The 20396-nt window shown below is 47.9% G+C and overlaps 1 protein-coding gene across 2 annotated transcripts in view; it reads left to right on the forward strand.

The window, feature by feature from the left end:
• Positions 1 to 2275: 2275 nt before the first annotated feature.
• Positions 2276 to 20396, forward strand: part of LOC146811836 (uncharacterized) — a 46603-nt gene continuing 28482 nt past the window's right edge. For both annotated transcript variants that reach the window (XM_085618826.1, XM_085618827.1), the window contains exons 1-2: positions 2276 to 2362; positions 4291 to 4516. In XM_085618826.1, coding sequence (XP_085474952.1) covers positions 2290 to 2362; positions 4291 to 4516 — 299 coding nt within the window. In that variant the 5' untranslated portion in view covers positions 2276 to 2289. The remainder of the gene's footprint in view (positions 2363 to 4290; positions 4517 to 20396) is intronic.

Genomic DNA, 20396 nt, shown 5'->3' on the forward strand with positions numbered 1-20396 from the left:
GAGTCGTTGCCTGATTGATGGTGGAGAAGGGCGGGAAGAGTATCCAGCTGCGCCGTGAGTGGTTGTGCTCAGGGAGTGCTGGTCCTCGCAGTCCCGCATCCAGGAATGGCGAAATCGCACCCAGCAGCAGGAAAACAGAGTCAGGTGAGGCACCACAAGTTCATAGGCAAGGAGCGCTTTTATGCACTACGAGCGGCTCCCGCGAAGCGGGGGCCGCGAGTCGTTGCCTGATTGATGGTGGAGAAGGGCGGGAAGAGTATCCAGCTGCGCCGTGAGTGGTTGTGCTCAGGGAGTGCTGGTCCTCGCAGTCCCGCAGTCGCGGATCCAGGAATGGCGAAATCGCACCCAGCAGCAGGAAAACAGAGTCAGGTGAGGCACCACAAGTTCATAGGCAAGGAGCGCTTTTATGCACTACGAGCGGCTCCCGCGAAGCGGGGGCCGCGAGTCGTTGCCTGATTGATGGTGGAGAAGGGCGGGAAGAGTATCCAGCTGCGCCGTGAGTGGTTGTGCTCAGGGAGTGCTGGTCCTCGCAGTCCCGCAGTCGCGGATCCAGGAATGGCGAAATCGCACCCAGCAGCAGGAAAACAGAGTCAGGTGAGGCACCACAAGTTCATAGGCAGGAGCGCTTTTATGCACTACGAGCGGCAGTTATTTCAACCCTCTGATTCTCCGCCCACAGTTCCCCTACTTTTTTCCCCCCACTTCGACCACTGATATATATATATATATATATATATATATATATGTATGTATGTCTGTATATATATATATATAGGTGTCCCGAATCTCAAGCACATCCCAACTTACCTGTGCTGCTGTAGGTTTACATTAATCGGTCTCCTGGCCTGAGCCTGCAGCCTTTTTCTAAGTTCGAGATACCCTATTGGTTTGCATAAGGTGCCCGACCCTGTGTTGCTGCTCTGCACCCAGCCGCCCCTATGCCCCTGAAGGTGTAAGTTTGGTTCTGCCTTGTGAGCCCCCACCTGCTTACTCTAACCCCGAAGACTGGGTTCCAAAACCATGCTACTCACCTGCAAGAAGCACCACTCTGATTGCCCCCTTTCTCCATTGGATAACATTGGCCCCAGATACCGAGTTTGACCTCTGCACCAGGCTACCCCTGTGTTGCTGGTGGTGTACTGAGGTCACTTACCTGAACCTTGCCTGCTACTGAATCTTCATCCAAAACCAATATTTCGTGAATCGTTTACTTTTCTGCAAATTGCTGATTGAGGAATAACTTGGTATACAATGAAAAAGGCACTGTGTCCACTTTTTACATTGAAAAACAGAGATATTGCAAAAGACATTTTAGTGCAAGAAAGTATATTTGATTCTTTAAAATAAATATACCAAAATTAAAACTTTTACAAACCATTGGTCTTGGATTTAGTCAATGAGTCTGTGTAATCGTTTCTGGCGTGTGTGTGTTGAACAGATGCTTAGCATGTAGTTTGCGTGCATGGAAAGGCCCATGAATGCACTCCTGTGAAAGGCAGGGGAAAGTGCTGTTGACAAAGAGTGGAAACCCCCATCGCACCCACTTTTAATCGGAGTCTGGGGGAAAGATTCAGCACTGAATTAAAACGGGGTTACGTGTGCAGACAGACCCACATTTGTGTCTGCAGATTTTCAATGTAAGGAAATTTCACTTGTACTAGTTTTGCAGATTGGAGTAAGCATGAACGTGTACACCTGTCATCGTTTTTCAGAAGTACTCATGGGATGCTTTGTGAATCACAAATACGTAATAATTACATGGGCCCAAAGTTCGCCTGGGAGAGTCGTAGAGTGAGTTGCCACTTTCAGAGTGGGTTGTGCCCTCTTAAACCCAGGGCTCACGGCACAGAGCCAACAGTGACCGCCCTGGCATGCCTGTTTTTGAGTGAACCCCCTAGTCGCCCGGTTGCTCAGGTGCCACATTCCCCTTGTCAGCCCCTGGGGAGTGTGTAGTTTATGGCGGAATCCTCTACCCTCGCTGCGTAGTGCTGTTTATGTTTGATTTAGGCCCCATCATTACCCAATTAACACCTCTGCAGAGCGCCCCCTCGGCCGCGGGCCAGGGTGCCTTAGGCCCCCTCAGATCTGCTGTATTTCTCACTGCTTTTCGTGCGGGCCCGGCTTTGCTGTGGCAGCTGTCGGACACTTGGTGCGTCTCGGTACGTGGGGCGAGGCGGGCGTCGGAGGGCTCTCCGCACCCACCCTCCCCCGCCCCTTCGCGAGACCCTCTTCTATAAAGCACCCCGCTTCCCCTGCCCCTCGTGACTGCTGACACCGCTGCCCGGCATCATGTACGTCAGTCCGTTTTTTGGGTACCCCGGGCCCCCACAGTATAGGCATATGGTGTGTGCACCGCAGACAGGTAAGAGCTGTGGGGGGGGGGGGGGGGTTGGTATTTATGGTGGTTTGATGGCTAAAGCAACCTCTCCCGGGACACTTGCATTTTGTATGCAAATAAAAAGGCGAAATATTTTAACAAAATGTGTGTCTGTCTGTCTTTTAACAAAATGTGCGCCAGTTTGTTTCTGATTGACTTTTAACAAAATATGTGCTTGTTTGTTTCTGTCTGTTTTTAACACAATGTGTGTCTGTTTGTTTCTGTCTGACTATATGTTGACATTATTTCTCCCTGGCCTGCATATCTGCCGTAAGTCTGAGTTGTGGCGGGTATGTTTACACTTTGTGTGTCTGCTTGTCGGTTTTCTTCCTGTTAATGCGTATATCTGTCCGTAAGTCTGTTCTTGTGTCTGACGTGTCTAAACTAAGCTGTTATATTATGTTCAAGATGTTAAGATATATGTGCTGTTGTATAGCACTAATACGTTACCCAGAAAGCCACTGTGAACGTAAAATGTAGGTTCAGTAGGTAGCTCAGTGTGCTAATGTGCCTGCGGCCTGCATACGGGTATTTGTGATTTACTGGTCACAAGATGTAGTAAAATAGTTTAGTGAGATCATTTCCATAGGGCGAAGCATAGGTTCCAATCGCATTAAAACTCTCAGCGCACACGGTCCAGTCCCCGCGACTCCGCTCAGAAGGATGCTGTGCCTACTGCAGATATGCGGGTGTCACCTGTAGAATTGGTATGGGGATTAACGGTCTGTTGGAGAGGTCTGGATGTAACCCGAAGTTTAGCAACGTAAACCCAAGTAGGCCCAACCCAGCCTTTCATCCTTATGAGGTCGTTACTGTGCGTACCATGAAACCGGGTGATAGTAACATCAAATTAGATCGGCATAAAGCCAATATCAGGAAACGCTTTCATGGATTATATTAGTGATGCTGGATTATATGTTACGTCATACGTGTTTTTATGTGGTAGGTTTCTGTTTTTTGTATTTCATGGCTTTTAATTGTGCTGCTTTGGTATGTGTTTTGGCTTAGAGAATGTCCTTTTGTTTCGTTTCAATCATTTTGCTGATATAAAAAGCAATATATGCAGACTATACCTTACATTAAAAAACACATAAATGCCAAATGTGGCCCAAAAGAGACACCCATATTAGTAAGCATACGCTTTCCCTTCGTTATTTGTATAGTTTATGTGATGTTAGAATTTACGTGTCATGTAACGTCACTTCATTTAAGGAATGTTCCATGGTATACATTGTTATATTATGTGTTCTGATTGGTTAAGGCCCTGCTGGGTAACCAACAGTCAGCGAGTAGTTTCCGGTTTTCTGGGGGTACAGGTGAGCCTTGAGATCTCCCAGACGGCAGGTAAATTGGGTGTGGGGTGCGCTCTCCGGCATGTCTGGCTGTTGTTTCTTCTCACGCCCTTTTCCTGCTTCTCTCTTCCTTTCTGTCTTTCTTGTCTCTCCCCCTCCCTTTCTATCTCTTTATTTCTCGCTGCCAGCTCGAACTATGTCTCACCCCGACTGTCTGCTCGCCCCGCCCCTTCTCTCCTTTCCTCTTCCTGTCTGCTGTCTCTCCTTCTCCCTCTGCCCTTCTGTCTCATTCTCGGCGCCGGGCCCTAACTATGTGTCTCACCCTGTCTGTCTCCTCGCCATGTCCTTTCTCTGTCTGTCTTTCTCTCTCTCTCTGCTTGTACCTGTATTCCCATTTCTCTCCCCATTCGTTCATGTCTTTCTTAGCTTCCCTTTCTCATTGTGTGTACCCCCTATTTCTCATGCAGCCCCTCTCTCTTTCTTCCCTCCCCTACTTCTCTCTACATGTCTAACCTTATCTCCCATTGAAATTCTCACCCCCTCTCTTTATCATCTCTTGTGCTCGCGCTCTCTCTCCCGCGTCCCCTCCCTGTGGCGCTCACACTCTGCCCTCTCTTGCAGGCGCTTCCCTGCGCAGGCAGCTCTCGGCTCAGGAGTGTCTTGGCTGCCCCGTGCCGTACCCCACACTGGCCCAGAACTTCTACCCGCCTCCCGCCTCGGCTTCTCTGCGCCCCCTGCGGCCTGTCTCCAAGGCCCAGACTCAGGTCACTGCGACGCTGGAGAACAAGGCACAGTGGGAGAAGTTCCGCGCCGTGGGCACTGAGATGATTCTAACTAAAGGTGGCAGGTGAGTGGCACTCTACCCAGGTGCAGTGGTACGGGGGCTCATGGGTGTTAGGGGCCCTCTGGTCACTTTTTATGGCGGGTTTATACTAGGCTATTGTCGGCAAGAGGCAATTTTCCTTTCTAGTACTGTGGTTTAAGATATCCTTACTATACTTGCAATTGTACTCCCTTCCCTGCTTTGTGGTCTTTAATTCGTTGAGGGATGCCGGCGAACCGGCCAATAGCGACGGGGAGGCTGCGAAACCGGCCAATAGGGACATGGGGATAACTCTGGAGAGGTCCAGGCCTATGAAAGATGGGAGTGGCTAGGGAAAACCGTAACGTGTTAGGTTAACAATTTTGCCACTAGCCCCTGTTGGCACTGGGCTGCACTGAGCTATTAAGGGCGTCTTTACATTTCTCCCCACCTGGGGCGCAACTAGACCTGAACTAGGAGAGGTGGGGGGCGGGGCCTAAGAGGTCAACCAATGGCGGCGATGCTAGCACTTCAAACAATGGGGTTGAGCTATCTATCCTTAGACCCAATGGAAGTAGATTCAGAAACAGCTTTATTCGATTTTTAAGATACAAAACCATAAAAGCAAACATGTATCACGTTTCATTCAATGAGACAAGCTTTGAAGGTTAAAAATAACAGCATATTAAAAATGATCTAATTCATGGAGATCCTGAATCTAATAACGGTTTTTAGGAACATAGAGACCGAAAAGATAAGAAATTCATCGTCTAACATTTGTAATCTGACCAACGCCGCTCTACATTGTCTCAACCCTAGCTTTTTTAAAACGGGTCGAAGAATGCTTTTTCTAGGTTCTGAATAAAATTTACAAAAAAGAATACAGTGGAGGGAAGATTGGACAGAAATCTGATCACAGGGACAGGGAGTAAGTTCCTTAAGCCAGCAATTCTTCTCAGGAAAGGTGACCATTCTAAAAAAGATGTCAGCCCTAAAACGAGATAACAGCATACGAGTATAGCAGCTGGGGACTAGTTTCAAATATGGTTGGATACCCGGGTTAGTAATAAGTAGCTGATTGGCCATAACAGAGCTCTTACATTTCTCTGACATCCAGCGTTCCTCTGAAAGGAAATGCAGACAAATTTGCTTAAGCTTCTTTCTAGAAAAATTCGTCATGCTAGCTGGAGAGTCAAAGAACTCCTGATGGCCTAACTCAGTAAAGAAGTTCCTTACATAATTAAACCAGGGAATTTTCAGTGCTCCATCTAGGCCTAGGCAATCCTTAATTATGTCCCTGTTCAGGTCTGTCTCAGTTCCAGACCAAACTTTATGCCACAGCAAGATGGGCTCCAGTTTGATGAGATCAGCAATAAAGGGCACGCCCAACTCTTGATGACAGGCATAAGAAGAGGTTGACCCCGGCAAAGCCAATAGATACCGCAGAAAAGCATTCTGACAGATCTGAATTTGAATACTTGGAGTGTTCACAATCCCCCAGATTCCTGCGCCATATAGTGCAATTGATACACACTTAGCCCTATAGATATCAAGCAAGACTGGTACCGGGCGGCCTCCAACCTTGTTTGAAAAATGTTTGACCGCCCCAATTGCTCGCGAGAATGCTAGCTTTCGGGATTCACCTGCCGCTGTCCAAGTTCCCTTTTTGTCAAAAGTAATACCTAAATACGAAAAAGTATTGACAGTCGTGATTTTCGTGTTAGATAAAAATGAATTACAGCTAAGATTCTTCTTTTTTGTACAGCACATGTTAAATGTTTTGCTTATATTAATCTTTAGGCCTCTACTGCCCATGTATTCGGAAAAGCTAGTAATCGATCTCTGGAGACCGATTTGGGTCCGGGCCATGATTACAGCATCGTCTGCATATAAAAGAATGGGGATAAAGGAGTTACCAATTTTGGGATAATCCTGCTTATTTTCCAGGAGGTGAGACGCGACCGAGTTAATATATAAGTTAAATAAAAAAGGTGCTAAAATACAGCCTTGTCTCACACCCTTTTCTATGGAAAATTTGGAAGTGCAGTCCCCCTTTTCCCCATAGCGTACCCTTGCACCCGCCTCCCGATATAGTTCTCTAATGAATATTAGGAGGTTTGGGTCCACTCCCATATCCTGCATAGTTAGCCAAAGTTTATTGTGGTTGATGCAGTCAAAAGCCGAGCTTAAGTCCACAAATGTTAGAAATAAGTTCTCTTTTTTTGCCTCGACATATTTGGCTACTAGGAGTGCTAGATTCAGACCTTGCTCTATTGTTCCTAGGCCTTCCCTAAAACCATATTGAAATTGGGAGAGAGTACCTGTGTCGTTCACCCATACTTGTAATTTGTTAAGTATAACTCTCCCCGCGATCTTCATGAGTGAATCAAGTAAGGAGATCGGTCTGTAGCATTTCGGTGAACTGCGATCTCCTTTCTTGAAAATGGGTACCACAATGGCTTCCTGCCAGGTCTTTGGGAAGCCCGTTTTAGTAAAACTGTTGAGAACGTTAGTTAACAGTGGGGCCCATAACTTACTGTTAACCTTAAAAACATCTACGGGAATACCATCCGGACCCGGGGCCTTTCCCGCTGGGCTCTTGTTGATAGCTGTCATAACTTCCTCCATAGTAAAATCGATATTTATTGGATAGGGTACTACATCCTTGTTGCCTGAGTTAAAATCCCCTTCTATATCGACCTGAGAGTCCTTTGTGTAAAGTTCACGAAAGAAAGACAACCAACCTTCTTCCGAGATAGCTGTTACGATAGAGTCTGTTAAATCATTGGAAAAAAACGGAGCATTCACCGCTTTCCAAAATGCGGTATTGTTTTTGGAAATACAGGTTTCCCGAAGAGTACTCCAGGCTTCCTGTTTAATTTGTTTTTTCCTTTTTTTAACTGCCTGTTGATAGGCAGATCTGGCTGATCTCACATCAGCCATTACCCTAGGCTCCCTTTTTAGTTGTTCCATTAAATGAGCGTGGGTCTTACTACACTCTCTATCAAACCATCTCTTGATTTTGTTTGCCCCAGAATTCAGTGGTCTCGTGAGTAGCTTTTTAATTTCCTCTGAGATACTAAGGAATGCATCATTGACTTTGAGAGGCTCAACGTGCTCTGTGAGACAGATATTAAATTCCTCTTCCTTGGAACGAATTAAATTTCCTAGGAAGGCCACTGGTTCCACTTTGTCCCATTTTAGGGTATAACCGTTCTTCTTTGCAAGTTCTAATTTAAAGTCATAAAGGGTCTGAGTCATGGTAACAGTGTTGTTTTTACCCAGCATTGTAGTAAGGGACATACTAAGCGGTAAGTGGTCACTCATTGCTACCTCGCATGTTTCGAACGCGAGAATATAATGAGAATAACGTTTGGATATTAACATGAAGTCAATTATTGATTTGCATCCCCGTCCAATGAATGTGGGGTTAAAAGAGACTGGTGGGGAGCATAGTTCATTCACAAAGCCCAGGTCCAGGGAGAAAAGTATATCATTAAGGTGTTTTCCCAGAGATGTATGTGAAAAGTGTGTCACAGGAACACCGTCCATCTCTCCCAGTCCACATAGGTTTTGGTCGCTCAATGGGCATAGGAAGTAGTTAAAATCGCCCATCCAAATCACACAACTATCAGTACGTTCTTTTTCGTCTATATTTTTGAGGGTCTCAAGTAATTCTTTAAAGGTCGAGGCCCATACATCTTTCGTTATGTTGTTATAGAAATTTATCAGGTTAATGTGTTGATTGCCCCCCAGCGTTATATGCAAAATCTGGTAGAAGATGGCATTAGAGAAAAAAGAAATCTTAGTTTCCTTTAAACAGTTTGAAACGTAAATACAAAGGCCTCCTTTATTTCTCCCTCTCAGGGTGTGTACAGCTGGCGTATGGTAGGTACGATAACCATTCATATGAATGGGCTCGACCGTCCAACATTCCTGGAGACAGACAATCGAAAACCGTTTTACAAAGGAAGCACAATTTAGGTCGCCTAGCCTGGAAGACAGCCCTGCAACGTTCCAGGATAAAAATGTGATAGAATGGCCTATGTCGCCCTCTGAGGATGAGAACACAATAGGAGTTGCACCAGGAGCAACAGTTTCAGAAGATCCGCTGCTCGTCAGTGTGAGATGATCAGTTAACTCATCGTCCTCAGTATTAATGGGGATAGTTTCTAAGTTGTTCTCTGAGAAAGTTGACAATTGTACGGGCCGTGGGTCAGTCGGTGAAGTTGGCTTATCACCGACTGCGACTTCCCCCGCAAATTCGACGACATTATGATTTAGGGGTAGTCAGTCGACCATATCCAGACAGCTGTACCTGTTTGACAGTGGAATGGTCTCCAACCAGCCTTGACTAGGTATAGGCAACATGCCTCTTTCCTGGTTAGTATGTATTTTTGCCCTCCCTACTTGTTCCCACCTCTTGTTGGTTGATTGATAAGGATAAAAGTAATCGAGAGGTAGTGGAATGAGGTTTGTGTTAAGGACAGAAGATTGTACATGCTGGATGTATTTTACAGCCTGGGTGTCCTTAAAATTAACAATTATACAATCTCCCGGTATATCTTTACTCCTTCTACCCACCCAGCTAACTCTCCGTACAAATAAGATTTTAGTATGAATGTGAGGAGGGAGGGGTCGGTTGATATTAAGCCAATGGATAGTTTTGTTCCTCAATTCGAGATAGGACTCATTGGTTTTTCCCTGCAGGCCAGGTACTCCCGCCAATATGATGACGTAGGGTAAGGATTCTGGGGGAAGATCTAAAGTAGGTAATTTGGGAACAACATCTTGGGCAGAAGCAGTTCCATTTTCTACCGCATTTCTATCTTGTGTAATAAGATTATTGGTTTTTTTATTAACTTCCAGAAGATTCTGCTGGGGCTTTACTCCTGCATAAGAATTTTGAAGGCCACTACTAGTTGTGGTTTTTTCAATGCAGGCTGTGTTTGCACATTTATCCCCTGATAATCCCAAGTGCCTGTCCGTTAACGGCAAAACCATAGGGGGAGGAGTTTTCTCTTTTGGGTTGCTAACAGGTTTGGCAAGAAGAGAGTGTTCGTGGAGCTCCCTAAGTAAGTCTGTCCTCAGAAATTGATTGTGTTCTAGGTTAGTAGAGGCAGTCTTTTCTAGTTTCTGTAGTCGCTCCTCTATCTTGGAAAGTCTATCCAGGATCAGACGGGTTGAATTTTCAAACACTTCTATTATTTTGGAGTGAAACCCAACATCTAGTTGCCTAGTCAAGTCTGAGGTGACTTCGTTCAGGGGATAATCAGCAGCGCCCAGAGTAATATTAGACGCATTTGTTTTATTTTTATTTTTTGACACTCTTGGTTGTCTCCCCTTTTTTGCTTGCGGAGCAGCCTTGAGTTTTGGTTTTGCTCCTAAAATTAAAGGAGAGGAAGAGGAAAGGGAGGTAGCCTCAGTTATTGCGTGTAATTGTGCACGAGTAGAAACACCTTCAGTTAAATTGTTGGCAGCATCTGCCGTGGTAGTTACAGATGTAGTAGACCTTCTAATGTCTCTGCGCTTATTACTTTCAATAGTTAGGTCCGTGCTGAGGTCTATGCTTTCAGTCTCACTAGTCAAACATTCAGTTGATATAGATTTAGTAGTGGTTACCCCAGGTGTAGCAGATAAAGCGATTTTCCCTAGGGATGAGCGTTTAGTTGTAAAGGGTTCAAGCGATAAGCGACGCTCGGTAAGGTCTATCTCTCGTTCTAATATGTTTGCAGCTCTAACAATGAAATTATCCAGGGTCCCTGCCATAGATGTACCAGCAGCGGCACTTTTATTCCTAGACATTTCTCCCACCTCTATCGATAAGATGATCACAGTCAAATACACTTACTAAGATATAGGGGGGGTGGCCCAGCCCAGTGTCTCCAGTCTCGAACGGCCTCAAACGGCCCGCTCTTAGCCCGGTCTTCGCCCCGAGCTTAGTCCCGCGCGCGTCCCGCTGGCGCGCGGTAGCAAAATTACTAAATAAAGACAAAGGGGCGTGGAAGGAGGAGCCGGGAAGAGGATGCAGCTGCGCTCACCGCCAAGCAGCCTGGTCCTCGCAGTCCCGCGTTCTGATGGTGATGGTCCGGTAGGTATCGCCCCCAGGGCAGCGCGACGTTCTCGTGAAGAGCCCACAGTTGTCAGCAAGCAGTCCCAAGCCTACGAGCGGCACCCGTGAAGCGGGGGCCGCGAGGCGTCAAGAACCTTCTGGGGGAGGAGCCGGGAAGAGGATGCAGCTGCGCTCACCGCCAAGCAGCCTGGTCCTCGCAGTCCCGCGTTCTGATGGTGATGGTCCGGTAGGTATCGCCCCCAGGGCAGCGCGGCGTTCTCGTGAAGAGCCCACAGTTGTCAGCAAGCAGTCCCAAGCCTACGAGCGGCACCCGTGAAGCGGGGGCCGCGAGGCGTCAAGAACCTTCTGGGGGAGGAGCCGGGAAGAGGATGCAGCTGCGCTCACCGCCAAGCAGCCTGGTCCTCGCAGTCCCGCGTTCTGATGATGATGGTCCGGTATGTATCGCCCCCAGGGCAGCGCGGCGTTCTCGTGAAGAGCCCACAGTTGTCAGCAAGCAGTCCCAAGCCTACGAGCGGCACCCAATGGAAGTAAAAAGCAACAATAACTTGGGCATTTTAAACATGTTGGTCAAACCCCCTGCCCCACCCTGTCACTGTGCAGGGGCGGACCTGGGAGCTCCTGACTGGGTCCGGAGCATGGGGGCCCTCTCCGTGGACTTTGCAGCGGGGCCCTTCAAGTTTCGTTACACCAATGGATAGTGGATTTAATAAAGTTTATAGGCTACTGACAGAGATCTTTTAAAAGGTGAATTATTGATTTGACAGCTAAAAAGCAGGTTGTGCAGGTTTCGTTACAAAGCACTGTGGGAAAGGTTTTCGCAACGGCGTTTCAAGGCAACTGCCTTTTTGGCATTAATCCCAAAATTCCTTCTGTGAAATAACAATGAGCTCATGAAATATGTTTAATTCCATCCTTAGAAAGGCAGGGCTGCCTGACTGTTGAACGAAGGTAGGTCCTAAGTCTGCTCATCAGGACAGTGCAACACCTGCTTGTGTGAGGCCACACATGCGCAGGTCTCAGATTATTGAGTTTAGTGGGTTGGAGCATCTGATTTTAGCATCTGTGATCTGCATGTACGGCCTTGATTCCTAATACATTTTCCATTCCTCCTGCAACTGAATAAGTGAGTGCCACCCTGGTGGCAATTTTACTGCCTGTTAATTAATCTGCTATGAATGTGCTCTGTCCCAAATCAAGACAAAATAGCATCCCACTTTGATCAGTTCTCATATGTGATGACTGAGCTACATCCATAAAGGAAGTCACCAGGCCTAACGAACTGGGGGAAAAGTAAGTTAGCTTGAAATAACTTTGCAAACAATGGTGTTATGGCGTGCAGTGAAGTCAAGCAGCCCTCCAATTTCCTGAACACATAGAATATGTGGCTGATGGGCAATTTCCTGCAAAAAAGCTACTAGAAAGGAAACAGAAATCATGCCTCCTAAAAGCATATATTATAAAACAGGTTTTCATTTCTGTTCTGAAGCCCAGCACAATGTGAAGTCAAACAAGCATTGGCATAGCCAATAGGTCTCGCCTTTGGGACCTTATAAGTGTTTAGTTATGCAGCACAATATCCTTGGTGCAACAACACCAACTGTTGCATGGCTAAAGACTTATAAGGTCTCAAAGGCGAGACCTATTGGCTATGCCAATGCTTGTTTGTTGTGTGAGAGAAACATCCACATACTGTGCAAGATGCCATGCTGTTTAAATCACAGATTCTAGTTTACAGGTTTTAAGCCACAGCCTTGGGTACATAGCCACCCCTTTGGAAAGGAGTCTTTGTTACTTTGCTTTGGCCACGCCCCTTTTAGAGGACCCCACCCACCTATTTCACCCCACTTAAAGACTGCAATGGACACTGTGGCATCCTTTGTGCGGTTTTACCAACACCTCCAGGCAGTGATTGAAGTGAGATGAAAGCGAAAGGGGTCTCCGAGGGGCGTCTCTTAAGCAGCCTAACAAGGAACCCTTTACATGACTGATGTTGTGCGGCCTGAATCCATCTGACTCCAGTCCTTGATGCAACCCTTGATTATCTGTGATAAATCCCTCAATACAGCCGTTCTAAATGCAGATGAGAGCTGTCTTGGATTGTCTCTTACCTAAATTTAAAAAAAAGAGACAAGATCATGTAAGTCCCGTAAAAAAGATCACGCTCAATAGCGGCCGAGTTTAGTCACATGTGGCATCAGCTTGTTCCAAAATTCGAAAAGAGTATTTAAGTGGGCATTTCCCTTGTAGGTATAATGCCTGCCTTTGCTAAAGATACATCCTGCCTGTTGCTTCAGGTCTGGAATTTAAAACCGGAGACCAGTGACATGTTGGGCACTAACACTGGGCTCTCTTCAGACGACCCAATGAATGCGCATGACACTGCGAGCTGTGTGTGGATATGTACATGTACATGTGCAAAATGACCAGGCGGCACCTTCAGGGGTGGACTGAACAGATCCCCAAAAGGAGGTGAGTTTTGCAACATCTAATTTTAATGTTTGTGCCTCTTCGATTCCCACCCCTTTCATCTAGGCCCCCACTCACTAGGCACATTGATAGACAAAGGGACATGTGGCATTCGGGTCAAAGGTGCTTGCCTGCAGCAGTGCCCCATTTCTACGCTACCGGGGGTTTGTTGAACTTGACTCTACGGAGCTAAGTATATGCACAGCTTTATACATGCAAGCAGTGATACATACATTGATGCGATGAAGCTGTTAGTGTAACGTGCTTTTGCAGCTGGTACTGGTGGGAGTCCAGCAGGCCCCGCTTCCCTCACTAGCGCTGAAGCTTCTGTCCGGCAGCACAGCGCCAGCTCGGGCGATGGCGCATTCGGCGCACTAGGAATACTATATGTTTCACAGAGTGTGAAACATATAGTAAAAAGAAAACTTAAAGGAAGAAACATGAGTAGTAAAGAAAACAAAAAAGAATGCATGAGAATTTAAGAATGAAGGGATCAGGAAAAATGCAAAGAAGAAGGGGAAACAAGCATTAGCCACGCGGCCGTGATAGCGAAAGTTATCGCAGGGACGCGCTCTGTGGTGGGGGAGGGGCAGAGCGACCCATGAGGGAGGAAAGACAGATGGCGGCCGCGCACGTACACGCAAGCTTGAGGTCAGGAAAAGCCTCTGGTAGCACTTTGAAAACGCACTAATTAAATGTCTCGCAGAGCAACGCATGCGCTGGCTCCAACGAGACCTAAAAACAAGGGGACACTGTTCCCGGGGAGGTGTGCAGAGTGTCACTCGCTCCCCTGAAAGAAGGTGAAGAAAGAGAAGCGAGGACCCTAGGCCTCACTGGTGACAGGGAAGAACAAGTCTTGTTCCTTGTTGCCCTCACACACCCGAAGGATGTCATGCTTCATCATCGGGCAGGTGCTCCTCGTCGGGCCGGCGCTGCAATGCCCTATGGGTCACTTTGTAGGAGATCTTCTGCGAACTGCCGTATGGTGCATGCAGGTGTGCAGGGGGAGTCCTAAGTAAGTGTTGAAAAAGTGCGTGCAGTGATTTAAAATTGACTAAGGGTTACCAGGAGAATATGTTTTAATAAGGTGGTACCCTTGCCAAAGTAAAAAACCCGTAGGTTAAGTGTTACCCAACAAGGCGTAATGTGCCTGGGTAACTCAAGCGGTCGACATGTTTCGTGCCTCTAAGGTCCCGTAGGATCCGCGGTGCTTCTTCAGGACAAAGTGAACGTTGTGTGGTGTCTAGTGCACGTGGAAAGGAGCAATATATAAGAAAATAAATAAATGTAGAGGGTCAATCACCCTCTGAGAGATCAGTGCAGGGCCAAACCAGTGCTTCCTACGGGTGGGCTACAACTACATAGTTGAGACTGCTTCCTGATCGTGGCCTAGATAATGCCGGAGGAATACTCCAAGGGCTATGAACGTGGGGGTCACCACCTACAGGCCAGGCCTGGCGACGTTCACCATAAAAGAAAGGTGGTGATTCAGGGCAAGTACTACACCATGAGGAGCTCTGAATTAGATGCCATGAGTAGAAAATAGCCATGTTGTACAGCTAGTCACCTGTACCTCAAAAATAGGCCTAGGTGGAGCGCTCAGAGTTTCACTAAGCGGAATTCTGTTGAGTTACTGAAAAACTCAGCAAAATTCCATGGCAATCCGCGAGCCGGCGGAGTATATTTATTATCAATTTCACAATGTGGTAAAGAAATTCAGAAACTCCTATTCTAGCTGTAGTTTATACCATTGGACACTAGATGTCACTGTTGCATCAAATACATATAATTTGAGCTACAGGTTTGAAATTGGTGCCCACGAGAAGTGTAATCTTCTACACGCACTTTAATTAATTACAAAAGTATGATGTATCCTCCTGCATATTCTGCAAATAGCACAGAGGTAGAGCCGAAATCGTCAGTCGCCTGTTTGTAACCATTCCCTTACTTGTGGTGTGAAAAGTCAAAATCAGCAGGTCAAATAAAGGCTCTGTTTGAATTTGGGTACATTTAGTGGCAGCCAGCATGGATCGGAGGTAAGGGGGCAGGGGCAGAGGGTGGGAGGACGGGGGGGGGGGGGGAGGGGGCAGTGGCGGCTGGCAACATTTGAAAGTGGGCGGGCGTAAAAGTTTTGGATGAGTGGTTTATCGGCATCCGAGTGCTTCAGTGCGTTGGAAGACTGGGGTCAGTGTCTATAATGTAGTACTTTATTCCCATTTGTGATGGAAGGAAATAACATTGCTGTAATTGTGTGTGCACATCTCTGTACCTATGGACTATGTCTACTTTGTAAGTACATACCGTATAAGGGGAATTTCTATGGAAAATGAAGTACTTGCCGAAAGTTCCTATATAAACGCCTCCTTTAGTTATTGTGTACACGTATGACAGTTTCCTAAACATGCGTAACATTGGGATAAATTTGCATATTTTTCAATTTGCACAGAAAATAGAGTTTTTATTCAAATACCTGATGCCATGTGCCAGCCAGAGGGCAAGGTAAGTGAAGAAACATGTCCTACCAAATCGCATCATTCAAAGCATACCTGGCTGCCCCGCAGCCTGCATCTGCATTTTCACTGCCCAGCCTTTGTAATTTGTATTTTTTTTATTTTAGCATTGAGTCCCCTGTACACCTCTTCATCTCACGTTGAAAGTGTTATACTTCAAAAGCGTAATTAGCGCTTTAATGCTGAGCACTTCCTGCTCAAACTGGCGTTTTCATGGCGTCCCCTGGCCCATAAAAAAGCTGCTTTCCTCAGCCTACCTTATAGTAACAGATCTTTACCAACCCCCAAGTTATCCTAGATTCATATCTCATAGCATTTGAGTTTAAAACGAACGGACAGACCGAATGACCCAACCAAATATCAGGAGCAAAGGTATCAAAACTTAGACAGATGACGGAAGATGACACCTGAGTGAATCTACAGGATGCTGTAGCTTCCTGCCATCAAATCGAAATAAAGAACTTGTCTTGAAACCATAATTAGTCCCTGCAAAAAATTTTCAAATCAGCTAAGTGCATGAGGGCATGAGGAGAATGTGTCCATGGTGGCTTTTATGGATGGGTCATGGCAGTCCACCCAGCGCCTGTGTGCCATTCCGGCCCAGATCAAGAGAATACAAATGTATTATCATATTCTGGAGCCCAGCCGCTGTGCAAAAAGCCCCTGGCAGCACTCATGCAGTTTAATCCACGAATTAGCTCATGTAAATCTGCTAAACTCCATGTTTAAGTGCCTGCCATGCCTTTTTCCATCGTGAATAATCCAATTCGGCACACTTACGTTTCTTGTACATTTTACAAAGCGCGCTCAATAAGAGGGTAATCGCTGCACCACTTTAACACCCTTTAGCAAACTGTATCTAATTTTAATTTCATACTGCAGCATGTGCAAGTGGGTGCTCAATATTTCATTTGCGTTTATTTGTTTTAATTACGAGCATCCTTGGCGGTAAATGGTCTCTCGGATATACACTTTATGGAGATGGAAAATTACATATTAAAAATGTCGTAGGTGAAATCCAAAGTTCCTGAGAGGTCCCGAGAAAGAATCCTTTTTAGGTCGAGGACCGTCCGGTCTGCCGAAGGCAGAACCGGAAGTCGGAGATTTAATGTTTTGGAGAAGAGGGGCTTGAACCCGCCCCTCTTCTCCCCTCTTCTCCATTGGCTGGCCTCTTAAATGCTGGCCAGCCATTGAAGAAGAGCTCCGTCACTCCGAACAGGCCCCGTCCTTTTCGGATTCGGGGGCGTGTTTTTTTCAACTTTTCTAATTATCTCCTCCAGCCAATGGCAAGAGGGGAGAAAAGAAAAACACGCCCCCGAATCCGAAAATGCCACTGCGTTTCTCCGAGGCATTTCTGCTTTGGCGGTGGTGTCCCGGCGTCTGATTTGAAAAGTGGAACCTGTCCTTAGAAAACAGCTTGCTGTGGCTGAGGAAGCCAGCTTGAAAATATTACACCCAGGCCTCCTCGAGAGCAGGCAGTATGGCGGCAGACATTTGATTACCAGGTGACATGTCAGCGAGAAAACTAGGTGCTAGAACGTGCCCGGGAACCAGTAAAGAAGGGCTACGTCTTGCACGAGTGTCTGGAAGAGGCGCTACATCTTTCACATTAAAGAATTGCTACGTTTTGCATGAAGCCTACAAAAGAAGGGGTAGATATTGCACAAGGACCTGAAAAGGAGTCTGTTCTTGCCCACGGACCTTAAGGAGGGGTTACCTATCACGCCTGAATGAGAAAGCGTTAGCACGCTTTGCGGGGGGCCGCGAGGCGGTACATCTTACACAACATACTGGTAATAGGCTCCAAGTTTTGCACGAAGACCAAACCAGAGGTCTTAAATCTCGCGCAGGACTCAGGAAGATAGTCTGTGTTTTGCACCAAGAATAAGAAAAATTTCCGCATCTCACACAGGGACCATTAAGAGAAGACCAGAAAAGAGGGTCTACGTTTTTCATGCGTAACAGGAAAAAGAGATTATTAGCGCTTGTGCGGGTCACACGATAAAGAGAGGCTGCCTCTTTCACGAGGATCACGAAAGAGGGTACATCTTCACAAGGACTGGGGAAGAGAGCCTACATCTTGCATGACAACCAGCAGAGGGGACTACGCCTTGCACGGGCATCAGTAAAAAGGGGAGTGATTATTCACACGGGCCGGAAAAGGACTGCCCCTCGCACAAGGAGTTGGAAACACATAACAAGCAACGGGAAGGGACGCATTGACCCGAAGCACTTGCCTCGAGCCCTCTCCGCAGAAGTCACCCATCCGCCCCAAGTCCACCCATAGCCGCCCCAACACGTAGTCATCGCATCTTTTCACTTTTAAACTCACGCAGCACTATTCTGAAAACAACTCGTGCTCGCAGCGGCCCTTTATAAGCCATCCCCGTGCACCCCCTACCTCACTGCACCTGAGCAGCAGGAGACGCGACTCCCGCAGGTGGCATCCATTCACAATCACACCACCTCTGTCCCTTGGCTAGTCTCCAGCCCCACCTCCCCCGAAGGCGCCTCTGCTGCAGCTGCCATTTCCTTCATCCTACCCCCCCCCCCCGGCCGCGAGCGCCTCCTCTTCGCGAGTCCCGCATAAAGCACATTTTCTGCATCGAGCATTAAGCTGCCCCTCCGCCGTGATTTCAAGCCCCCTTTATATACAATCGTATCTCTCACAGAAAGAACACCTGTTGCAGTTCAAGAGATCACCCCCACCGAAAGCGCCCCCTTCCGGCAGCCCTCGGCACTGAGAGCGCCGCCACACTGATCTCCACCCTACGTTCTCACCCAGCCCCACCCCCTGCTCAGGAACGGGCACCTGTTGTACACCCAAAGGGCTCCTTCGTCCATTCCACACCCCAGCCTCGAGCCTGCTGCCCCCCCGTAGAACCGACAACCCGTAGCGGGACCCACACACACACGTATCACCAACACTGCCTCGTCGGCAGCTTCCCACCCCGCAGAGCCAAAAAACAGCCGAGGTGCCCCACCCCCTCCCCGGGCAGAACCAAGAAAGGACCAGCTGAGGTGCCCCCACAGCTATAACAACCCGCCCCTCGCAGAACCAAGGAACAGCCAAGGTGTCCCCCCCCACACACACTTATAACAGCACCGGTGTCCCCTTACCCCCACGCTTATAAGAGCACCGACCCCCAGCATCCCCTCTCGCAGAACCAAGGAACCCTCCTCACGGTTATCACCCGCCCCCCTCCCAGGTGCTGCCCCCACCCCCGCTGGACCAAGGGCTTGCCTTATATCAGAGACGCCCCCCGCCCAGAAGAGCTGCACACCTGCCGGAGCGCCCGTGCTTACCCTGCTCCCCTACAGGGGCACAGGCAGTTTCCAAGCAGGTGAATTTGCCCCCACCCAATAAACCATCAACCATTCCTTAAAAACAAACCTTTTCCATACCATATGTTCCCGCCCCTTTCAAAACAAGCACATTGTGAGTAGCTGTGGGACCACCTAATGCCCTCCCGTCCACCATCATAAAACGGCTCCCCCTTGGCACCTCGCATCTTTGGAGGCCAGTACATTCGACACAGCTGCCCCTTCTCCCCCACTTGAGCACCCTTTTACTACACACGACCTTAAGTCCTCACGACCACCCCACCCTCTCTGTGCCCTCCCACCACTGCAGCTCTGTTCCAGATACAATCTGAAAACAACTCGTGCTCGCAGCGGCCCTTTATAAGCCATCCCCGTGCACCCCCAACCTCACTGCACCTGAGCAGCAGGAGACGCGACTCCCGCAGGTGGCATCCATTCACAATCACACCACCTCTGTCCCTTGGCTAGTCTCCAGCCCCGCCTCCCCCGAAGGCGCCTCTGCTGCAGCTGCCATTTCCTCCATCCTACCCCCCCCCCCGGCCGCGAGCGCCCCCTCTTCGCGAGTCCCGCATAAAGCACATTTTCTGCGTCGAGCATTAAGCTGCCCCTCCGCCGTGATTTCAAGCCCCCTTTATATACAATCGTATCTCTCACAGAAACAACACCTATTGCAGTTCAAGAGATCACCCCCACCGAAAGCGCCCTTTTACTACACACGACCTTAAGTCCTCACGACCACCCCACCCTCTCTGTGCCCTCCCACCACTGCAGCTCTGTTCCAGATACAATCAGAGCCCTTCCTACCCTCCTCCCTTCAAACCCAGGTGGTGTCTCCCATCTGCGCACCCATATCCCCCTTCAAAAGTTCACGAGCCCGCCCGCGACCAAGTGTCACTGTCACCCCCATCCACCCGGCAGTCCCCACCCCTTCTTCCAAGCTGTGCCCCCCCGTCGTCCAAGCAACAAGCATTTACAATGCAATGGTCTCGGCATTGTTAAAGTTAGAGCTATTGGCATTGCTCATGACATTATTTTTGTTTTTGTTTTTAAAACATCTCTCTCTCTCTCACAAAAATAAGACTTATTTTTGTGAGAGAGAGAGAGAGATGTTTTAAAAACAAAAATAATGTCATGAGCAATGCCAATAGCTCTAACTTCAACAATGCCGAGACCATTGCATTGTAAATGCTTGTTAAGAACGCCTGACTGTCACCTTTCTGCCCCCTCCAGATGAGGGGCCTCTTTTCCTGTGTTTGTTCAGTCCGTCTTCAAAGGTCTGCTAGTGTTTCTGCTGATGATTATCACTGCTTATCCTGCAGGGGACAAGGATTCCTCGTGTCAGAAATGTCTTGTCTTAAACTGATGCTGCCCCACTTCAAAGTTGGTAACGCATTTTAACGGCCTAGGACGGAGTATTTCCCTAGGATTAAAGCATGCTTTACATGCAGTCGCGGGTGGCATGACGGGTGGGTGAGGGGATCACGTGAAGGGGTTGCGCGTGGTTGGGGTAGGGGGGGAGGCAAAAGGGGTTTACAAAAATTAAAAAAACGTA

The sequence above is a fragment of the Triturus cristatus genome, chromosome 7 (genome assembly GCF_964204655.1).
Source record: "Triturus cristatus chromosome 7, aTriCri1.1, whole genome shotgun sequence".
NCBI classification, from domain to species: Eukaryota; Metazoa; Chordata; class Amphibia; order Caudata; family Salamandridae; genus Triturus; species Triturus cristatus.